At 43.3% G+C, this 21,557-nt stretch overlaps 1 protein-coding gene across 4 annotated transcripts; it reads left to right on the forward strand.

The window, feature by feature from the left end:
• The first annotated feature begins 4,269 nt into the window (after positions 1–4,269).
• On the forward strand, positions 4,270–21,272 carry SESN1 (sestrin 1). Of its 4 annotated transcripts, XM_056516063.1 has the most exons (11): positions 4,270–4,443; positions 11,376–11,503; positions 11,846–11,911; positions 12,796–12,996; positions 13,871–14,053; positions 15,225–15,467; positions 16,700–16,847; positions 17,661–17,773; positions 18,013–18,203; positions 18,427–18,571; positions 20,159–21,272. In XM_056516063.1, exons 2-11 carry the CDS (start codon positions 11,468–11,470, stop codon positions 20,243–20,245), a joined length of 1,413 nt encoding a protein of 470 aa, XP_056372038.1. In that variant the 5' UTR covers positions 4,270–4,443; positions 11,376–11,467; the 3' UTR covers positions 20,246–21,272. The 4 variants fall into 4 exon arrangements, with proteins under 4 accessions (XP_056372038.1, XP_056372040.1, XP_056372039.1 ...); XM_056516065.1 differs by lacking the exon at positions 11,376–11,503; XM_056516064.1 differs by lacking the exons at positions 4,270–4,443; positions 11,376–11,503 and adding an exon at positions 6,366–6,475.
• Positions 21,273–21,557: the final 285 nt, after the last annotated feature.

Below are 21,557 nucleotides of genomic sequence, written 5' to 3' on the forward strand. Positions count from 1 at the left end.
GTACCCGCATAAAAAAGGGGAAGGATAATCTGGTAAGACAATCTTTCAATCTTTTAAGATTTAGATATGCATCTTTAATCTACCTACTTGCAGTAGTCTTAGAAACCATACTTCTGTTTTCGTGTTCTTGCCAAAGCATGAATAATCTCAAGATCTAAACTACTTATAGCTCCCTAAATTAAACTTTGTACTTCTGCTACCTAATAACTGCAGAACAGAACGTTAAATTTGGACAAGCCGTGCTGACATTAAAAACAAAACAACTTGTGGTTTAAAGGTGAGAGTGAGCTGTAGAAATCTTAAAGGCAGAAATTACCAGAGGAAGGACTCTTTGGGGGCAGTAAGAGTCCTAAGTGAAGAACCAAATAGTTCAGGCAACAAATAAAACCACTGGAGTTCTTGCAGCATGATGAGTTCAAGTCAGTCAAGAACAGCTCAGGTGAAGCAAAGAAGTCTCACAGCCTCTTGCAGCTCTAAGAGAAAAGATGGTGTCTTTGGTGGGAAATACAGTGGGTAGGAATGACCTGATTTACAATTGCTCACAAACCAGCATGATCACTTGCAAGTCATTTGCCCATTAAAGCTGAAGATTAAGAAATCTGAAAAGAAATTAAGAAAGCAGCATTTAAGCAGGGTCTAGAAAAAGAAAAACGGCATTTCAATAAGATTTGAAGAAAAGACAATAAATCTAATGTATGAATAGGGTAAAATCTTCAGTCTTAACCAACCTTACAATCCTAGAGACTATGAAAGGAAAGCTTCTGTATATTGGTTTAAACTTATCTCCTGACGTGGCCAGTTGTCAGCCCTCCATTCTAATAAACAATTTGTTTTTGTTATTATTATAAAAGTATCAGGTGTAGTGACATTCCTAAAGGGTTGATCCTTTTTGACACATAGAACAAGAATTTAGATTGTACAAAGTATACAGTTTATTCTCCTCCCCTAGAACTGTGTACCAATTCTAATAATAGAATGATTTTTTTTTAAGCCTGACAATCAGATTAAGGTTAAATCAAGAGGAATGCTTTCAAATACTGGCTTTTTTTCTTTTTCTACTTGCATGCTACAAGGATACGTTCTTCTATTTAATTTAAATTCTTTCATCACTGTAATGAATGGTTTGATTGCTGTGCCGTATTGTTATAATGATAAAGATTTCTGCTGTTTGAGAAATAACAAATGTATAATAAAGAGATAGAAAAGATTAATAGACTAATGAAATTTGTTATGAAAAGGGTAGTAGCTGTGGACAGCACGGAATGAGAGGAATCCACAGGGAAATGTTCATAGTGGCCAGTGTGGGGCTGCTTAGTTGTTGCTGAAACACCTGGTGACTTCATTAAGGCAACATATTAGGTGGAGCTAAAACTAATACAAATCAGCTCAGAGCCCCAAAGAACTACCTGGTTTTACTTGTAAATGTTCGTGGGAAAGAATCATCTGATCATCCTCCGAGAAACTAATTTGATGTCCAGGGTATTGCAGTAACAGGCATTTCAAATGCTCCTGCCTGGATGACTTTTCTGTGGAAAGAATTTAAGATCTAGGTTTTCTAGTTCTTTGGAGTCATATGCTTGTGCTGAAGTTGACTCAAAAAGTTGCCCTGTTGGACTGAAACAGAACTGTTTCAACTTAAACCAGCAAAGTGCAGACATTTTTGTTTGCAGAATTAGTCTTTTCATACTGTAGCTGGTTGGTCTCATTTTAGCTTCCCCAGGGCTTTCCTTTAAATGTAGCAATAAGGAAAAACTGCATTTCTGATAACTTAGAGTGCACAGATGTTAAATGCCAACTTCTATGGATGTGCTTGCTATGAAGGAGAATGCTTCTGTGCTTTAGGTAGTGTTTGCTTTGAGTATCTCATGCACTCTTTCTGGGTGAAAGGAACTCGGTATGTATCGATATTTTCACGTTAAACATCTGCTGTGTTTTCCCTCAGGAGCATTTCACTAGATCTCTGTTTACTTGCATCAATACATGGTCAAACATACTGTTGTGTTTCCCCAGGGGAACGCTCCAGTTATGCAAACCAAACCATGGATCTGTCCCCATGTTCCCCAGCTGCGCTACGGTTTGCACTCATCAGTACCCAAGTGAGCTCTGTGCCGTATTCTGTTATGAAACTGCTCATGTAATTGGTCATACTAGCTCACAAATAGGAATAATTTCAGTTTGCAATTCTGTACTGATTTATAGATAAGCAGGTGGCTCAGGTTTGTCTGGGCTCTTTAGTTTGGAGGAGTTGCACTTTGTGAAGGCTGGGGTAGAGAAAGGGCTTGCAGCAAGCTGGGGTGATGGGATTCTGCTAAGGCAGAGGCATACCTGGAGCCTGAGCAGGGCTTGTGTACTCTGGCCATATGGGAGAGCTTTTAAGTCCATTATTATTTGTTTGCTGCGGCTGTGCAACTTCCTCTTCCCCTTTGTACACAGTTTTTCTGACTTGCTGTCACTGCCTCCATCTCTCCTGACGGAGAAAGCGAAGAACATGATACAATTTCCTACCTTCTGTTATTGAGTTGGTTGTTTAAAGAGAGAGAATTTCCCTTGGACGATGCCAGAAAAGAATCTGTATCTGCCAAGGTTCTTTGTATAGGAACAACTGTTAATATAAACAGGCTTCCTCACAAATGCCCAGGCAGTACAAATGACCACAATGGGACAAAACCACTTTGGAAGTGAGGGGGTGCTGCCCCTCCTCCCCCACCCTTCTTCAAGGATATTAACAAATTCATGGAAGGGGATGACTATTCGTCTGTCATCCAGGAAGATTTCTTATGGTGAGGCATCTTCTTGCATTGATTTCAGGTAATTACTTCCCTTTTCAATAGTTTTTCTGAGTGCAAGCCAGTCCTTTGCCTGTGTTGAAAGAGGAGCCCTTTTTGTTATACCTTGGCCTGAAGTAAGGAAGCAAGCAGCGGGAATTAAACTCTTGTTTTCCATTAGTTTATTTTATTAGCTCACAAAATGCAACCTTCCTTGCCAGTATTGCATTATTCTTTCTCCATGCTTCTGTTGAGGATTTTATAAAGTCAAATAGGTAAGGACACTCCGTTTCTTCTGGAGAAACTTACAGGCTTCAAGCCAAGGCCCCAAATAAGGATGGAGCTGTGCTACTTGGGCATCTCCACGTAATTTAACCTTATAACTGCTTCTAAGCCTTCAGCAGTGGAGTATCCCTTCTCCAGCGTTAATTGCATGACCCAGAGGTGTGGTGGTATTTGAAAACTGGAGAGGAAAGAAAGCCATTAAGGCTCAAGAATGAGAGATGTGCAGAACTGCTGCCCTGCGTCATGTTCCCCTGACAGCACTGTCCTCAGTGTTTTCTGCATTTAGCTGCTAGGTTTGATAACAGGAACAGCCTGTGAGCAATTTTGCAGTGTTCAGTTTTACATTTAACAGAAGTGTAAAGTTCAGTGTCATGGAATTTCCCTGCTTGGTTGTTAAGATAACTTGTTACAGCTCAAAACCGCACAGCCTGAATTGTAGGCAGAAGCCTTCCTCCCCCAGGAGAGTATGTTTAGGGGTTCGGAGCTGTCCTGGCCCTTCTCCCATGAAAACTGCAACAGAAGATCTCTTCTTGGCCTCTACTGTATTTTATTTTAATTCAAATTATTTGAAGAAAAAAATATCTAACAGAATGTAGCTTTATAAATCTTGTATTGTTGTGAAAGAAAAAAAGAAAAATCACGTGGGCCAGCTCAGGGACTTGTTTCTTTTGAAATAATTGATGACATAAAATCCCAGACCAGAAGAGGTGGGAGATGCAAGGCATCTGGCAGAGTTTACAGCCCTGGGGGGTCGGCAGGCGCAGCACAGCCTGCTGCAAACAAAGACCGAGTGTTTTGCTGATACGATTGCAAAACATATGTTTGCCCAGGACTGTTATGATCTTGGGAATAGGCAGGAGGCCAGATTTCTGCAGCAGCAGCGCACTTAGTCACACAAATATCTGCAAAATGTGAACCTCCTGCGATTTCTCAGTTTAAAAGCCGTAATTATTTTGTTGCTTAAAGAGAAGATAGAAACTCTTGCATAAGGAACAGGAGAGCGGGGCGGAAAGCATTGTCCAGGGAGCGTCTCTGTGCCGGGGAGGAGAGCGGAACGGAGCCGAGGGCTCCGGGGCTCGAGGCTGTCCTGCCGGGCCCGGGTGGGCTGCACGGGTGCTGCCGCCTCTTGTGCCCCCGCCCGGGGCATTTGGCGGCACTGCCGAGCCCCGGGAGCAGCCGCAAGGTCGCGGCGAGCGCCGGTCCCGGCGGGGCAGCGCCCCGGCCGCCGCTCCGCCCCTGCCGTGCGCCGGGCGGGCGGGACGGGGCTGGGACCGCCCCGGCGGCGCTGGGGTAGATCCCGGCGGGGCTGCGAGAGCGGCGAGCCCGGCCCCAGCTCCAGCCGCAGCCCCGCAGCGCCGGCCGGACGGTGGCGAGGCCGGGCCGGCAGCACCAGGTACTCGCGGGTGGCCCGGGTGTCCCCGCGGGCTGAGCCCGCCGGGGCCGGGGGTCCCTCTCTCTGTGCGCATCCCCCGGAGAAATCCCTGCTGGAAGGAGGGGCGGGGGCGCGGGCAGCCCCTGCGGATCATCCGCGGGCTGCGGCGGCAGCAGCGGCGTTTCCCTGCGTTACCTCGCCCGGAGGGTGTCGGTCGGGGCTCGCAGGTCCTGTGCAGCCCTGGGATGAGCAGCAGCTGCTGCCTGCGGTGACCGTGCGGATGCTGTCGCTGTCCTCCGCGACGCGCTGGTCCCAGGAGGGCTGTGCTCCGCCGGTGTGTGTGCTAACCGGGTGCCTCTGCAGAGTTCTTGGGCTCGTCCAGGTGGTTTTTGCCTCGGAACTGCCCGGCATAGATTTGGATTACCCTTTTGAAACAGTAATGCTTGTCTTGTGTTTCTCATGGAGAAGAGCGGGCTGTAATTACAAACAAATGCAAGTCAAGAACGTTATTTTGGGCAGGAATAAACCTGCTGATTTGGATCCCTCTTGTCAATTTCTTAGTGTCACCACGTTAGGATTCTTCTTTTTAAGGGAAATTTTTAAATCATCAGAACTGCTGTAGGTTGCTGCAGTACTTGTATTTTTCTGATTTAGAGTAATCCGGTACTTCATGGATACATATGGATATATATATATATATGGATATATGCTTTGCTTTGACATAACCCGGTAGTAAAATCTATGTAATGCAAACTGTAACAGTCACGTTTAGACTGTTTCCTTCTGTGTCACCAATTTATTGGCATTTAAATAGTGTTTACAGCAGGGAAATTGCAGGCATTCATTCGAAATACTTTGCCCTATAATGCTTTCTGTTTCATTACAGAAATGCCATATAAAAAAAGGTAGGCACTAATCATTGAAACTCAGCCTCAGTTTCAGTGAGCTCATATCAAAAGTAAGTTGGGTTGTGGACTGTAGGCAGTTGTGTCACAAAACCACTTCAGGAAGGGCTGTTATTGCTGGGGAAGAGTAGGTACCACATAGGCAGGCACCTTGAGACAGCTGGAGTTGTACCGCTCAGTCCTGGAAAACAACCAGAGGAGAGGTGCTAAAGATGGAGACAGGGGAGCCTGGGCTTTGCTTTTATTCCTGCCATTGTGAACAAGGTGTGGGATCTTGGACACCCTCTCCCTTGCTTTGATTTCTCTCTTGAATCAAGTCACATAAAATAGATGGGGATGTTTTTAAAATCAGGTATTTCAAAGGACTTCGAAACATTCAGAGAAATTATAATGAAATTGAAGTAATTTACATCTTTAGATTAATGTAAGAATAACATACTCCATATGAAAGAGGAGCAGTTCAGCATTTGCCATGCTCTAATTCCAGTGAAGAGTGGTAGGTCTGTGTAACAAAGTGCTTTGTAACAGAGGGGGAGTACTTGTTCCCAGTTCTTCAAATCCGTACAAGTAGAGACATGTCTGTTGCTTCAGCTGAATGACAGTCTGACATACCCAGCAAATGGAACTAGTGCAAAAGTTTGAAGTACATGACTATTTCTAGGATAACTTTTGTTCTGTCATTTTAATGTGAATCATGGTTTGTTTGGGAAAGCCACACCAATTGCAGCTACTTCGGGATTAAGTGAACAAAATAAAATAGGAAAACCAGCCAGCTCTACATAGCCCCACATTTAGAAAATATGTAGGATTTCTCTGTGCACAGGAAAAGAAATATATTTAATCACGACTCTTTGTTCTTAATTCCCTTCTTCCTAAAAATTTTCTGTCCAATATGGAAACTACAATAGCTACTGCATTTGGCAGAACTGAAAATACAGTTTTTAGCTGAGTGTTAAGCTTGGGGACAGCTTGTCCTGTGGGGCCAGTTGTGCCAGTCCTTGTTTTTAAGGTCCTAAACAAGGAAACTCCATTTGTAGCCTCAGTGTCACCACCAGTGAGATTTTGCTGTCGGTGGCCTTTAAAGGGGAAGTAGGAACCAGACAGTTCATAGTGAGCTCAGCAGCAGCAGCATGAAGCCTCTTAGACTGGTAAGTGCCAAATCTCCCTTGGAAATGCTGCACAACCTTCTTGGACATGTACATGCTTAAGGGAATTTCATCCTATAAGCTTATAAAGCCCTAAATGGGTATTTTTAATGCCCATGCTTCAAATCATATTATACTAGGTTGAATTTTCAGCACAGGCATGCTGGAGGAGTTAATTCTACTGGGAGATTGTGTTGAAGTTTTTAACTCACAGCTCATTGTGCCTTTCTTAACCCTAAGCTTGGGTAGGAAAGCGCTTGGATTATGTAAAATGATGACTAGTCTGGGAAAATGTTACCTCCAAAAAATTCACCTCAATCTCATTTCCCTTCTCTGGTTCATTACATTAGATTGTTTTATATTGTATTATGGGGTGTGATTTTCATATAATTTGAACCTAGCAGCACTTAGTGCTTAATCAGGACATAGATGATTCAGATAAAGATGTTAATTTAAATGTAGTTTAGTGAAGTAAATTGATAATTATCATTTTGCTTCGCCTGTGGCTTGTCTATGATAAAATGTTCCCTTTGCCATTTAGAGACAGCCTAAGTAAGTATGTAAAAAAGTCTTTCTGGTAGATACAAATCTGGTAGGCTTGATAGTGGTACTGGCTGTACTTGAGGGGAGCAAGATGACTTGCTGTGCTAATACCAGGGAAGCTGTTTGAGTGAGCATTGTGGGTCATAGCTCATCAATCCTGAATGAAAATTAGCAATTTGATAACAGTTCCCAGATTCATTGGACAGAACTACCACTGAGTTTTGGGAGAGGTTTTGTGATAAGGGGCAGAGCTCTAGCTGCAAGGAACCAACAGTGAGGAACCAACAAGGATCTGAAAAAGCATTTTAGGCATACAGTGGAGAGAGAACTGTAGCTTAGGTTAGATAGCTGTTCCTGTTCCAGAGGCTCTGTGACCTGGCTTGTAGCTTAGTTCTGTTTTCAGCGTTTCTAGTGAAATTTCTGATACTGGGTTTTTGTTTAGACTTTTTTTTTTTTTAACTTACATTTTAAAGAGAATCAGAGCCAAAGCAGCTGATGTTCTATTACTAGCAGAGGTAATGTGTGTTGTACTTTAAGTATTTGCAAACTTCTTCTACACAATTGCAGTTCAACTTTTTATCTCAGGCTTTTTACATAAATTTGACAGGAATTATGTTCCTGTGAAGAGGCTTAAAAAAGCTACCTAAAAATTGGGCTGTAAGCTACAGAAGAGCTCTACGTTGTGTGAGTTTACACGTTTGAGGCTTTAGAGTGGTCTTCCCTGAGCATGTATGTGCAGGCAGTACAGACTTCTGGTCTGGCTGTCCTTGTGGAGTTGAATGTGCAAATTGAGCCAGACTGGTGAGAGTAAGTGGTAACTGGGGAGTATATAATTAAGCTTGCAGACTTGTCTCATTAACTTTTCTGTCTCAGCTCTGCAGTGCTGTTTCTTGGTGTAAATTTGCATAAAGCATTTCCTGGCTGAGAAGTCTCTGAACAGGCACACAGTCTGATGGTTAGGGCATTAGCCTGTGACTTGAGCTCAAGCCACCAGTCTTCTGTAGCAGCTTCTCTAAGATGTGTAGCTTTTCCATTTCTCAGGGATTTTTTTCTCCTAGATGGGAGATACCTCACAGAAATCTTGAATTATCTAAATGCATGAGATGTGATGCTGGGCTGATATGGCAGTGGTGGGGTATGTATAGATTGAGAAATGATAAATATCTGGTGAACATAGTTCCCATGGAAATAATAGTAATGGTTGTACAGAAATACAAGTTACATTACATCTGGGGGAAGAGGAGGCTTTTCTGTGTTTTTTGAGGTTGTCTCTGTCAACACAGCAATACAGCTTTTACGTGGCTAAAGTCTTGCTTCTCCATCAAGGTGTGTCTGGAAGGTGAGCAGTGGAGTGGATTGCCACCCAGCAAGGCTCACCTCCTTCCATTAGCTTGAGCTTCTGGGTGTTGAGGGTGAGATCTGTTCCACCCTTGGTGCTCAGCTTTGCAGCCACCTGATTTTTATGTTCTGGCTTTGAAGATGGAGTGCGTCTGATGCATCATCATCACCATTATTGTTGTTATTGTTATTATTTATTTGCAACTTAAGCCTCAGTTGTGGTTGGCTTTCTGCTGAGCTTTGAGCTGTATTCAGCTGCAGAGTTTCTAGGCTGAATGAAAGTGGTGTGGTGAGGTTGACAAACAGGAGGAAAGGAGCCAGGAGAAGTTTGATGCAGAGAATGTGTCACTAAGTAGGTCACTTTGGTGTGCAATTCTGTGGCCTGGAATCGCGTGAAAGTTGCTTATACTTTTGGAATAACCAAAAGGAGTACAGGTTTTTTCCCAGCTGCTGCTTGTCCTGGACACAACTGCTTCACCAAGAGCTTGTTGGTGCTTCAGGGGAAATGGTGCTTTAAGAGAAAGGTGCAGGAGAGAGATGTAGTGGTGTGCCTGGTCAGGAGGCAGGTCTTGCCTTTGAGAGGGAGAGTGTTGCTCCCTGAGTTGAGTGTATTTGGAAGATGGAGGTTTAGTGAAGGATCTCACAAAGCATAGAAATACATTCAGAACTAAGGAGAGATTCACTAGGACTGTTTTGAGAATTATTACTGTGTTGTCAAGTATTTGAAATGCTGAGATGCTGGAAGCACCCAGCTATTTCTGAAGTACTAGGAGAACTTGATTAAATGCTGCTTCTGAAAAAGAGAGGGAAAACAGTTTTTAAAAGGTCTGTCGTAGCTTGTAACTGAAGAACAAGTTTTCAAAAGGCTCCTAATGGGCCAGATTTTACATGACTCTCATGACTGTGTTAAATGTGCACCTCATGGCAAGTTGTTTCTGTTCTCAGCACCCTCTGGAAGAAGCCCCCATTTTGCAGATGGGAAACAGGCTCATCTTCACAAATCCTTTGTTACGTTTCTGTCACAACAAAGCCTTGACCCCAGGCTTCTCAAGTACTAGGCTGGTGCCATGATCTCAGGGGGATGATCCCTCTCCTGATGGAAAACAAAGCAACTTATTTAATCATTAAAAAAACCTCTTAAGTCACTTTGCAGCGAGGGTTTGGATGGTTGAGTAATAGAACCTGTTACATGCTGTGTAATTGTAAGTTTGACCTCTGTATACTTTAAAAAATAGAAGTGTATTGATTGTAATGTATTTTAGATTGTGGAGCAAAATACATCAGCAGTCTGCTGATCTCAGGTTCTTAAAGCTGGGTTTGGCTTTTTTTCTCCTTCTTCTAACTGTTCTGGGAACAGGAAAGACTGAAAAACAGTTGTTCAAGAATTAAACTTCAAGGTATTTGTCTTGGAGAGCTTCATCTGGCAAACTGCCGACATCTGCTAAATTAAATGCTGCTTACAATTTAAACGATCTCTTTTTGCTTGCTGTTGTTTGGCTATAAGATGTTGCTCTAGTGTAATTATAGAAAATAAGAAGCTCTGCTGAAATTTTAAAGAGAGATGCTGATAAATTCCATCCTACAAGTGGCATTGCTTGGCTGACAGGCAAAACTTGCTTGTGTATGTTGGGACCCATAGCAGGAAAAAGCTACATTGAGGGGAAAAAGTGAAAAGACTATTTGTAAGAGGTGCCCTTTGATCTTACTTTATCCAAGTAAGACTTGAGAAATGAAGGCATTTGACTTTAGGATTTAAGGAGACTGTCAGAGTCTGAAGAGTTTGGCATGCCCCTTAGGTCTGCACTCATTGTTTCCAGCTGTCTGAAGCTGTTTTTTAATCTTAGGGGAAAGTTCAGGAAACAGTAACTGATTAATAAAATTGCTTCTCATACAGTGAACTCGTGCAAATAGAAACCTCAGCTAAAGAGAGAAAGTGCAGTAGTGAGTGCAACCAGTATTGCATGTTTATAACAGCCTTTACCTATGTGGGGAAAATGTGGCCAATAGCCACAGCTGTGTTTGGCAGGCAGCTCTTGGGGCATCATCTGCTCTTGAGGCCTAAACCAGCTGAAGGTGCCTCTCTGCTCTGTGTGGCCTGGACTGGCTCACTGCATGGTTTTTATTCATCATGGTATTTATTCATCTAAACCTGCTTGAGAACCTGGACGAAGTTGGTATCATCACAAAATGGGTGGGTTTGGCTAAGGAACAGAGGCAATGGGTATGTTCTAAAAGATGATTGTGAAAGAGGGCTTGGATAAGGAGCCCAAACCATTAGTTTATATAAAGCCTAGTGTTTAGCACTGAGCTCCATCCTCAGCTTTAATCCCAGGTCTCCCTGCATCTGCAGGAGTGCCATGCCATCAGCTGGCAGGGCTCCCATCTTTCCTGGGGAAGCCAAGGTGCTCACTGGGGAGTAATCCCTTCAGGAGAGCTGGTTTACAGCAAGTGCCACACAATGGCAGAGGGGCCTCGGCAGCGACGGCATGGGGGGAATGTGTGAAAGTGTAAGGTGAGGCCATGCCCTGCTTTGGTACCTGTCCCCTGGAACCTGCTGTGCCTTCTCAGGGGGCTGCTCTGTGCTACATAGAGAGACGCCCTGGGACACGCAGCTCCCCCCCTTCCAGAGGGAATAGTGTTAATGGCCAGGACACAAATGCACCCAAGTCTTCTTGTATTTGCTCCTTGGCTGCAGGAAAGGCCTGGGGTGCCACAGTCCTGTCAGAAAGCTTCATCCAGCTGAAGGAGAGGACAAGTAGTGAACTGCCAGGGTTATCCAGCCTCCACCTTACCTGCAAGATAACACATCCACACAAGTGGGTGCAAGGACATGGCTGCTGCAGTTCTGATGGAGCAAATTCCCCTCCCTCCCTCCTTTCCTGCAAATGTGAATAGCTTTTTATCCTATCTTGAAAAGAAAGCAGATGCAAATGTAGATCAGGTACTTTCAGCAGTTTAAGTGCTCTTTGAGGTTGGGAAGAAGAAATCTGATTAGGGTTACAGCTGTTTCATTTCCTGACAGATGCACGGGGTGTTGTGTGCTGGCGAGCTGCGGATGTACACACACACAGCAGCCTCGTTTTGTATCAGTGGCATAACCACACAGCAGCCGGCATGTTCGGAACTCCTTGTCCTGGACACCCTGCCAAAGTATGCTTTATGCAGAATTTTCTGTAGTGTGTGTGTGTGTGTGTGTGTGTGCATGCATATAAATTTGTGTGTGTTTTCTTTGGTTGACAGGGCCTTTGTTGTTGAACTTTTTGTTGCTGGAGTAGGGCAGTGTGCTGTAAACAAGCACAGCTAATTATAAAGCACTTGTATAAAAAAATGATTTGCATTTGTACAAACAGTACTAGTAAAAGTGCCTGTGCAAGAGTACCACAAGTACCCAAATAAGCCCAGCTCTGAATGGAGAACTCTTTTCTTTCCTGCAACCACAGTTAAAAAGATGTTTATAGCTAAATGCTGAGGTGGTGTAATTTTCTTTTCTAGGAACTTGGAATAAGAATTCCTAGACCACTGGGACACGGACCAAGCAGATTCATCCCTGAGAAGGAGGTGTGGTAGTGTTTTCAAGTACATAGTGAACTTTATGCTTTTAAGGAACATCACTTTAATAGTAGCCCACAGTGGTTTCAGGACAGCTGATCTGCAAAACATTTTCAGTAGTGATTACATTCAGTCCTGAGACTTTGGCCAGTTCTAGTGTACAGAACAGTGAGAGCCTTAGGGAGCTTTAGAATAGTTATGACCCCTCCCATGCTGCTATCTAGTATGAGAGAAACCTAATACTGTTTCCTTGTGAACATCCGGATGTAATTTCCTACTGGTCCACAAGGTACCTGCCCCTCTGCTCTGGGACTGCTTTTTCTTGAGCTGTCTCTACCACTGAAGAATCTGAGAAGCTCCAGAGTGCTGTGAATGAGTATTTCTGCTGCTTCTCTCCTGATTGTCTGGTAAGAGAATTTGGAGCAGAAGAAAAGTAATAGTAATATGCCTCTGGTTTTCTAGGAATTTTAGTCTTTTTCAATTTCCTTTTTTTTTTCTTTCATCATCTTAACTAGCTTTTTATTTCTTTCCCTCTTTTTCCTTTAGTAAAAGTGATGATTCAATTAGGTTTTAGTTATAGTAAACTAAGATCAACCTGGGGTATTCAAGAAAGCGAAGGTGAGACAGTTAAAAATGAGAAGTCAGTGTCATATTAGGGAGAGACTAAAGCCAAAAATCTCCTTTTGCTGATATAACCACTTGTGATCTCCTAAATGAGAGATCATTTTAGAGGTATTACAAGGATTTAATGTGCCTTATGTGCACTGATTTAACGCCATTAATAGATTTATAGTATAATTCCTTTCACTTGAGGCCTCTGGGAGCTGTGGCATTATATTTATTTATTGGTGGCACTTGGACAGTATTGCTCATTGCTCTTTCTCTCCAATCAGACAATTCAGGTGGGAAAGGAGGACGCCACGATGCACACGCTGTTTGCTGAGTCTTTTGCCACTCTGGGCCGACTGGACAACGTCACCTTGGTGATGGTTTTCCACCCGCAGTATCTGGAAAGCTTTCTGAAAACTCAGCACTATCTGCTGCAGATGGATGGCCCGCTGCCGCTCCATTACCGGCACTACATCGGGATAATGGTACGCACCAGCAAACTCGGGTCCTGCCTGACAGCAGCGGTTGCTGTGTGCTGCTGTTTCTAGCTGGAAGGGCATTTCACCAGCAGCTAAGGGAAAAGCAGAGTGGCTTTGTTGGTGTCTGCTTTACAGGTGGTTTCAGGAGAGCAGCACTTTATGTTCATAGATTTGGTAGGACTGTGAGAAAGAGGGAAAAAGTGTGCTATAGAAATGAGACAATTGTTATTGGCTTCCTTAGTATCTCAGAAACTGTTTCTCAAGAAAGCTTGTTCTTGTGTGTGTGTCCTGCCACATGCACCCTTCTCTAACTCAATAGTTCATTCCATCATGCATTCCTAAATATGTAAATTCTAAGCAAGGTTTCTGCCAGTGCAATGATTTTTGCTTGCTGAAGTTAAAGTTTTGGCTGTGTCTTAATTTGATGCAGAAAGTGTTGGAGTAAATGATACTGAGCCTTTCTTTGCTGAGAAGCTGCTTGTAGTCTCTCTTGCCATATTCAATCTAAAACCTGCTTTTGACTGTTGCTGGTAAATGTGCAGCTAGAGATGGCTTCTTCCCCCTGGGGAGTCTGATGCAGTATGGACTACTTGCTTCAGGACATGTAATAAATCCATGCCTGTATTTCTCCCTGGGTATAGGCATGTTGCACCTTTAGCCAGCATAATGATGGTGTGTATGAACAAGGGATATTTGTGTTGGTGAGAACAATAATCAAAACAAGCTGATGTGTTAATCTCAGAAATCTTTTTTTACTTGAGTCTTTGATCAGTGCAAATCTTATTCTTGGATGTTTTGAGGAAATAATGACTTACAGTATTTGTCATAAGGTACTAACTTTCTGTAATTGTTTTCTGCATCACACTGTTTTCCTTTCTAGGCTGCAGCACGACATCAGTGCTCTTACCTTGTTAACCTCCATGTGAATGACTTCCTTCATGTCGGTGGAGACCCTAAATGGTTGAATGGTCTGGAAAATGCACCCCAAAAATTGCAAAATTTAGGAGAACTGAACAAAATGTTGGCTCACCGACCCTGGCTTATCACCAAGGAACATATCGAGGTAGGTCTTTCATGGAGTAATGTGAATGTCCCCTTTTTTCAGTAAAGCAATCACAGATTCTTGGGGTTCAGAGCCAGATAGGGTGAAAGATATTCTGTGGTAATGACTTTGATTTCAGTTCTACATCATTGCATGATAAAGTATCACTTGTGCCCTGTTGTGTAAAACTAACAGGATCATAACTGCTCTTAAATGAGTAACAAATTCAATTTACAACACACTGAAATTTCCCTGTCATGTTGTAATTCTGTTGGTGCAATGACGATGTGCTCAGATATGTACCTCCCTCCTCCACCTGTGTGCCAGAACCCCTGGGTGTTTCTGAGATGCTGCCAGAGGTCAGGCAGAACACCAGCCACCACATTTTTGTCTGGCTTGCTGCCAGTTCAAATGCTGAGTTTTCAGGCTGGGAGGAGGGAGCAGGCTGGCAGAGCTGCCCAGGGGAGTGGTGGTGGTACAGGACAGCCAGGACTGCAGCACCAACAAACCACCAAGGGGCTACTTCTTCCACCCCCTCTGCTGTCCTCTGTGCCCTTAGCAAGGAGCATGTGGGTGCTGGGACTTTCTGGGTGCTGCCTGGCCTGGTGGGAGGTGGTGACAGGTCCAGCTGGAGGCTGTGGGGGAGGGTGCACACTCTGCCAGAAGGCCCCAAACCTCCCACACTTTCCTGCCTTAAGGGGAAGTTTGGTTTGAAGTTTCTTGTCAAATCTAGAGCATTCCACCACAGGGACAAGGTGGAGGGAGCCTGGCCCTGGTGCCAGGTTTTCACATGGCTGATCTGCAAGGAGTTGCCTGGGTTTTTTGATGCTGTAAAGAGCATTTGAACAAACATGCAACAGCTGTAGTTGCATTTTTGTTGGAGATGTGAAATGTCAATGCAAGTCACTATGGCCTCTATAGAAACCAAAAGGTGCAAGAGAGAAACCCCAACTTAATCAATTGCCCAGGGATAGAGAGGGGAGATAAGTTGTATTCTTTGTGGCTTAACCACTCAGGTCTGGCAGGTCACCTGGTAACAGGTCACTGAGCACACTAATGGCAGCAGAGAGTTGGAAGCACGTTTTGATGTCAGAAAAATAATTTTACCTGGCAAAGAAATGTGTTGGTAAACTGCATTAAAGTGGGGTCAAATGAATTACTTTAATACTTTTGTCTTGCATTATTTTTAAAGCAACTTTTGAAGACTGAAGAGAACAGCTGGTCCCTGGCAGAGCTGATCCATGCAGTTGTTCTCCTTACACACTACCACTCCCTTGCTTCCTTCACGTTTGGCTGTGGGATCAGCCCAGAGATCGACTGTGAAGGGGGTCACACCTTCAGGCCCCCCTCTGTCAGTAACTATTGCATATGTGATATAACAAATGGTTACCACGGGGTGGATGAAATCCATGCCAGCCAAGCTGGAAGTATTCCAGTAAGTGTCTGAACAAACAATCTCTTCCAATAGTAGTCATTTCTTAATATGTGGAGGGTGCCTGTCTCTTTTCATTCTTTGAGAGTGGGATTGATGAGCCTAATCCAATTGTGGGTATTGAAAAAAATGCACTTAGGAGAATCTGAAATGATATTGGGAAGCTGGGCAAAGCTACCAAAGGGAGAAACAGACACAACCTGTTGTCTTTTTTTTCTGCCTGTCATCCATGAAGGTGAACTGAGATGAGTCCCAGCCTCAGCTAGTTCATGACACTGTCCTGAGCAGCAGTGGCCAGGAATGCGTTTTTCATCAGTGCAGTGGAAAGTTGGCTCTTCCTTTGATTCCAGGCTCTGACTTTTTTGCCTTGAGGTGTTTGTCATGCACAACAGATCATTCTTAACAGATCATTCACAACTTTGTCACTCTTTAAAACACCCTCTCCTGCCTGCAGTAGTTAGGCTGATCTGGACTTGTTTTCCCTTGGTGAAAAGTATGATGTGCACTAAGTGTTGGTTTAGGAACAGCCATGAGGGTGTTCTCACTGCAAGATGCCTGCCTGTGATATTTTACTGCAGTGGTGTGGGTGGCATTTAAATTTGTTTGATGGAACTTTCTGGCTTTCTGAAGGAGCAAACTGCAAAAGGCAGGGAGGACAGGGGCAGAACTGTATAAATTAAAGATAATTTTACTTTATTTCGGTGTTGATGAAAGTTTGCAAGATCAATTACTGAATTCTTGTGGTGTTAAAACAGCTCTTGTGAAAGATGATTATCTTGCACTGGCTTTCTTTTGAGGCTTCATTAAATCTGCATTTATATTCACCCTTCCTTTTTCCTTCAATGTTTCTCCTCTGTGAGCAAAGGAGGGGAAAATACAGTTGAGTGTTAAATTGTGGTTACTTCCTCTATCAGAATTTCTGTTACAGCTCCTTGTTTTTCAGTTGCTGAACATTTAGACTAAGAGTAACTAATTTTAGTGTGAGAACAGCTAGTTCCAAAATGCTGTGATTTTTAAATCATGCTAAAAATACTAGGGATCTAATTGAGAAAAGATGATGACTAAATGTAAACCACTGGGTCAGTACAGGTTTCTTTCAAAAACTGTTCCTTGAAAAATCTGTATTTAAAGATGTAAAGAACTTCAGTTGTGTTTAAACTTTCTGGCTTGGCAATTTCTGCCATCATTGTCAGTTCCTTTTGCATGAAAATGAAATACCTTTCTCTTCTTTTTAGTCTACAGAGTCTGTCTGTGAAGTTGAAGCTCTTATGGAGAAAATGAAGCAGCTGCAGGAGTGCAGAGATGAAGAGGAAGCCAGCCAAGAAGAGATGGCCACGCGTTTTGAAAGAGAGAAGAGAGAAAGCATGTTCGTGTGTTCTTCAGGTAGTGCAGTCTGTATATGTATTTATTAAGACTTTTCCAAATTATTTGAAGAAATCCTCCTGCAAAAGGGGAAAGAAGTGCTATTAGATGTCTCAGAAACATTACCGTTTCTTTGAAGGAATCAAGATTAGGGATTCCTTGTTTTCTTCCAGGAACACTTAAAAGCAAAGTAGTGCCAGGATTTGTGGCTGCTCGCAGACACACCATAACACTCTCTGACCAATATTTTATAGAAATATCCAGAAGAAATGGAATCTCTCTCTTGAGGGTTTTAGAAGTTTCACAGGAGATTTAGGCATCCTGCAAGATGCTGTAAAAACAAGATACTTGACATGCTTTGCTATTTAAGTGTACAAAACATTACTTTCAGATGACTGAGAGACAACACTTAATCTATTACACGTTTAAGGTTGTCATGGGCTTTTCAATACAATTTCCTCCAAGACAAACTTGGCATAGAAGCCTCAGAAATCTTTTTTTTAATAAGCTCTCTGTTCCAAATCAGATTTTTCCCCTGACATTTTTACAGACCTTTTGAGTTAGGGGAAGAATGTCCCCTAGATTTAGGGGATAGGGTGAAGACTGCAGCACAACAGAAGGGAGAAAAAGATTTTTGTCTGTAAGAAAAAGCCTGAGTGTTTTTCAAGGAGTTGCCTCTGAACACCATAGGTGCAGTCACAGAGCTGTACCAGAGGATTTTAATATGGGTGTTTGATTAAAAGGCACAGGGACCCATTCTTTTGCAGGAGTTTTGCTCATACACTTCCAATTTGTTCTTTCCAAATGGTGTGAAATTCTATTTGCCATTAACAGAAGATGAAGAATCTGCAGCAACAAGAGATGTGTCTCGTCACTTTGAGGATACCAGCTATGGCTACAAAGACTTCTCCAGACATGGAATGCACGTGCCCACCTTTCGTGTTCAGGTAAAGGGCTGGGGGCTGCTGCCAAGAGGCTTAGGGAACAACCTGCTCATTGTGCCACATACCAAACCTGGAAATGGCTGTGCTCTCAACTGCCCCATGGGTGAGGCTTAAAACCAGCAAGTGAACAACCTCCACCCCCAGTGAAATATCTGCCCTGGGATTTGTAACTATATTAAAGCTCTGGGTCTTCACAAGTTCATTTCTGAAATGCTCCATTCTGCATTTTTTCTTACTCTAAGGATTATTCCTGGGAAGACCATGGCTATTCCTTGGTTAATCGTCTTTATCCAGATGTAGGACAACTACTTGATGAGAAGTTCCATATTGCTTATAATCTGACTTACAACACAATGGCCATGCACAAAGATGTGGATACCTCAATGCTAAGACGAGCTATTTGGAACTATATTCACTGTATGTTTGGAATAAGGTCAGTTTTACTGTTTTTGTTGAAACACATTGGCTTTTCTTTCTCGGGTTGAACCACAACTATTTATTAAGCAAACATCCATGTATTTTTAAACATATTTTTGTTTATGGGGGAGGGCCACTAGTGCTACACTTACTCAATAATTTGTTTTGCCATAGGAACTTGAAACAATGCAAGTGAAGTAACTGCTGCTTGAAAATGTTTTTCTTTCAATTCCAAACAGATACGATGATTATGACTATGGTGAAATTAATCAGTTGTTGGACCGCAGCTTTAAAGTTTATATCAAGACTGTGGTTTGCACTCCTGAAAAGACCACAAAAAGAATGTATGATAGCTTCTGGAGACAGTTTGAACACTCTGAGAAGGTACAGTTGGTGTGCAGGCTGAGGGACAGCCACGGGCCCCAGATCAGTGTCTCCTTGACAGCAACACAGCTTAAGCTTTAGCTGATGCACCTGGGGTTCTGCTCACAGTCAAGTCATTGGGAAGTGTCGTGTTCCCAGGGTGAAATAATCTCCCCTTTCCTGCTGCCTGTGTGCTGGCTAAGAGCTGACATGGACTGGTCAAGCTCTGAGCAGTACAGGGGGTTAGACATGACAATGGTACAGCTTCACCTCAACTGCAGTCAGTACTGTCTGTATCCCAGAGAGGCAGGGAAGTGGTGCAAGACACATCCATCTATCCTTTGGCAGCAGACCTGGAACAGCTCTGGCTGCCCAGGGTCTTTCCAGTCCCCTGGTCCTTCTGGCATGGATAGCCCCAAAGCAGTTTCTTTGTTAAAGCCCAAAAGCTCTGCTGCTGGGTTACAGTCTGAATTGCACCTCCTAGTCATATTTCCTGCTGTTAACTCCCAGATATTGAATCCACTAAGTTTGTATCCTTCAGTTTTTCTTTGGAAAGGTATTTCTTGGCCTCACTTAAACTCAATGCTGAAGCAAAAAAAATGCAGAAATCAATAATTTATTAGAGGTTCTAGTTTTTGATAAACCCCTTAAAGCAGGGTCTTATAACTACAATGATTTAAGATGGTTCAAGTAAAACAGTGCCTATGTTTTGGTTAGACTGTGATTGATGGCCTTTCCAAGCACACAAATCCTTCTTTAAAGCCCAAAACTTTGCATCTCCATAGCCATCAAAATCCAAGGCTCATTCCCATATGTGTCATTGAACATACATCCTCATGGAGATCATGCAGCTGAAACCACACACAACCCTTACATGCCAGAGCAAACTCACAGCAACCTGCTGTCAGCGAGAAGATACTTTCACACCCTGCCACCCACAAGTTTCTGATCTCATCCTCAAAGACATGCAGTAAAGGCATTGAGGGGATGATCTGGGGAACTAAAATTCTTACCTCCAGTAGCTACTGAACACCTGTGTCTCTGGAGGAATAGTAGGTTTATGGCACTTCAGAGTATTACTGGTGCTTCACCTTGGCCAGTCACTCCGTGTTGTTCAGGTGGTAGCTGCCTGTGTGTTTCTCTCAGTCCCCAGGGGCAAATGTCCTCATCACCTCTGCCTTTGTTAGCCCCACCCACTGCTCCACAGGTATTCAGTGCCCTTCTGCCTTTACTCATTAGCCTCATCAAAACTGAACAAGCTCTGCATAATTGTGCTGCTGAAGAATGGCTTGTGTGCTTGAAAGCTTGTCCGTTTTTTCCTGCTAAACCATCTGGTCTGCTAAAGGATGAATTCCTCTTCCTATGGCTCTAGCCCTACCTAAGTGTGCCCATGAGCCAGAGCCATGCTGTGCCACAGCACCAAGTGTGGCATTGGTTCCTCTGCCCCCCTCTGTGAGCTCCACAGCAAGGTCTGGGTTGGTGACATGGGCAGTGCTCCCCTGCTCCTGCTGCTGCACCAGCACAACATCCAGAGCCCTGAGGCTTCCCTTGGTGCAGCATATGATGGTGAGCACTGTGCTAAAGCGTAATTTCTCCTCTCTCCTGAAGGTCCATGTAAATTTGCTTCTGGTAGAAGCTCGGATGCAAGCCGAACTACTTTATGCTCTGAGAGCTATTACTCGCTATATGACCTGATGTCTCTGGCTGCCTGTCGACGTTGGAATGTTCTGCAGCTGCAGTATGGCAGAGGAAGATATGAAGCCTCAGGACCAACAGTAGCTATAAGATGCCCATTGTGCCATAACTCCTTTAGTTTCAGCTATTTCCATGTTTGGAATATCATTGCTGCCACTGGGCAGCGAACGCTTGGCAGTTGACAGACAGGGTTGTGCAGAAGTGCTGCCTGCTCATGGTATTTTGGCTTTAGACAGCCCGGGACATTCTCTGAACTTGTGGCAATATAGCAAACCATAGATACATAGATCTTGTGTTAAGGCAAATACTGTGGGAGTCGGAGCACGAAAAGAACTGGGACTTGATGCCATTTGCTTTCCCTATGAGAATAATTTTAGAAAATCTTGATGCTGCTATTTGTGCAGGTGGAGTGAACAGACCCAGGCTGTTCCAGTTGAGCTAGAAGTGAACGTGAGCACTGCTATTGTCTGAGCCTTTACTGTGTGTGGTTTCAAAAAAGCCTTGTTATTTAGATTCCCTGTTTAATCAGAACTAAACCTCCTCTGTCCACACTGATAATCTGAAAGATAGCAGTCAATTTTCTCAACTAGTTTAGCCTTAAAAAACAGGATGTTTGTTCAGCATTATTTCGTAAGCTCCAAAGTGCAATGGTCTTCCTATGGAAAGAAGGGGACTGGAGTCCTCAGAGCTTCTTAGAGATCTACCTACACAAAGTGTCAAGTAGCTTCTTGTCCTCCTTTTCACGGATGAACCAAGAAGGAGCTAGGACAAGGTGTGGGAATGTTGTTCTAGACTGCCAAACAGTCCTACTGTATTACATGCCCAACGCTGGTCTTAATGATTTTTGCAGTTGCTTAAATAACTAGGCTAAAAAACATCTATTTTTAGTAAATCAAAACATGATTTAAATGCTGACATTTAATATACAGTGGTTTTGGAGAACACATGAATACTTTTGTATGAGTGTGAATTGCTTTTTAAATTTGTCAGTATTACTGGTATTTTTGAAATAAAGGTAACAACTTTTTCTCTTGGTGTTTCTGTGTAGTTTAACTGTTCTTACGGGTTCTAAGACCATTTAAAGTGTTTGAAACAGTAACTGAGCAAACATAGTTAAAATCATAAGCCATGAATTTTTTAACTGAGTCTAAAATGGTGGGAGGAAAAGTTCAGAAACAGAGCTAAGAGCTTAACTAACTGTAGTGGGAAAACCTCTTCTGTACTGCTGATATTTTCAGCCATTTGGACTAGGCTCTCAGGTACAAGTTGTGATTCTTGGGGTGAGTAGTGCAGGGCCAGGAGTTGGACTCAG

This window comes from Oenanthe melanoleuca, unplaced genomic scaffold (assembly GCF_029582105.1).
Source record: "Oenanthe melanoleuca isolate GR-GAL-2019-014 unplaced genomic scaffold, OMel1.0 S246, whole genome shotgun sequence".
In the NCBI taxonomy this organism is placed as follows: domain Eukaryota; kingdom Metazoa; phylum Chordata; class Aves; order Passeriformes; family Muscicapidae; genus Oenanthe; species Oenanthe melanoleuca.

Excerpts from the sequence above, each read along its gene's own strand:
- SESN1 (XM_056516063.1), top strand. The coding sequence starts at position 11,468 with ATGTTCGGAACTCCTTGTCCTGGACACCCTGCCAAA. Across the intron at positions 12,997-13,870 it reads GGCACTACATCGGGATAATG|GCTGCAGCACGACATCAGTG; the intron begins GTACGCACCAGC and ends TTTCCTTTCTAG. Across the intron at positions 15,468-16,699 it reads GCCAAGCTGGAAGTATTCCA|TCTACAGAGTCTGTCTGTGA; the intron begins GTAAGTGTCTGA and ends TCTTCTTTTTAG.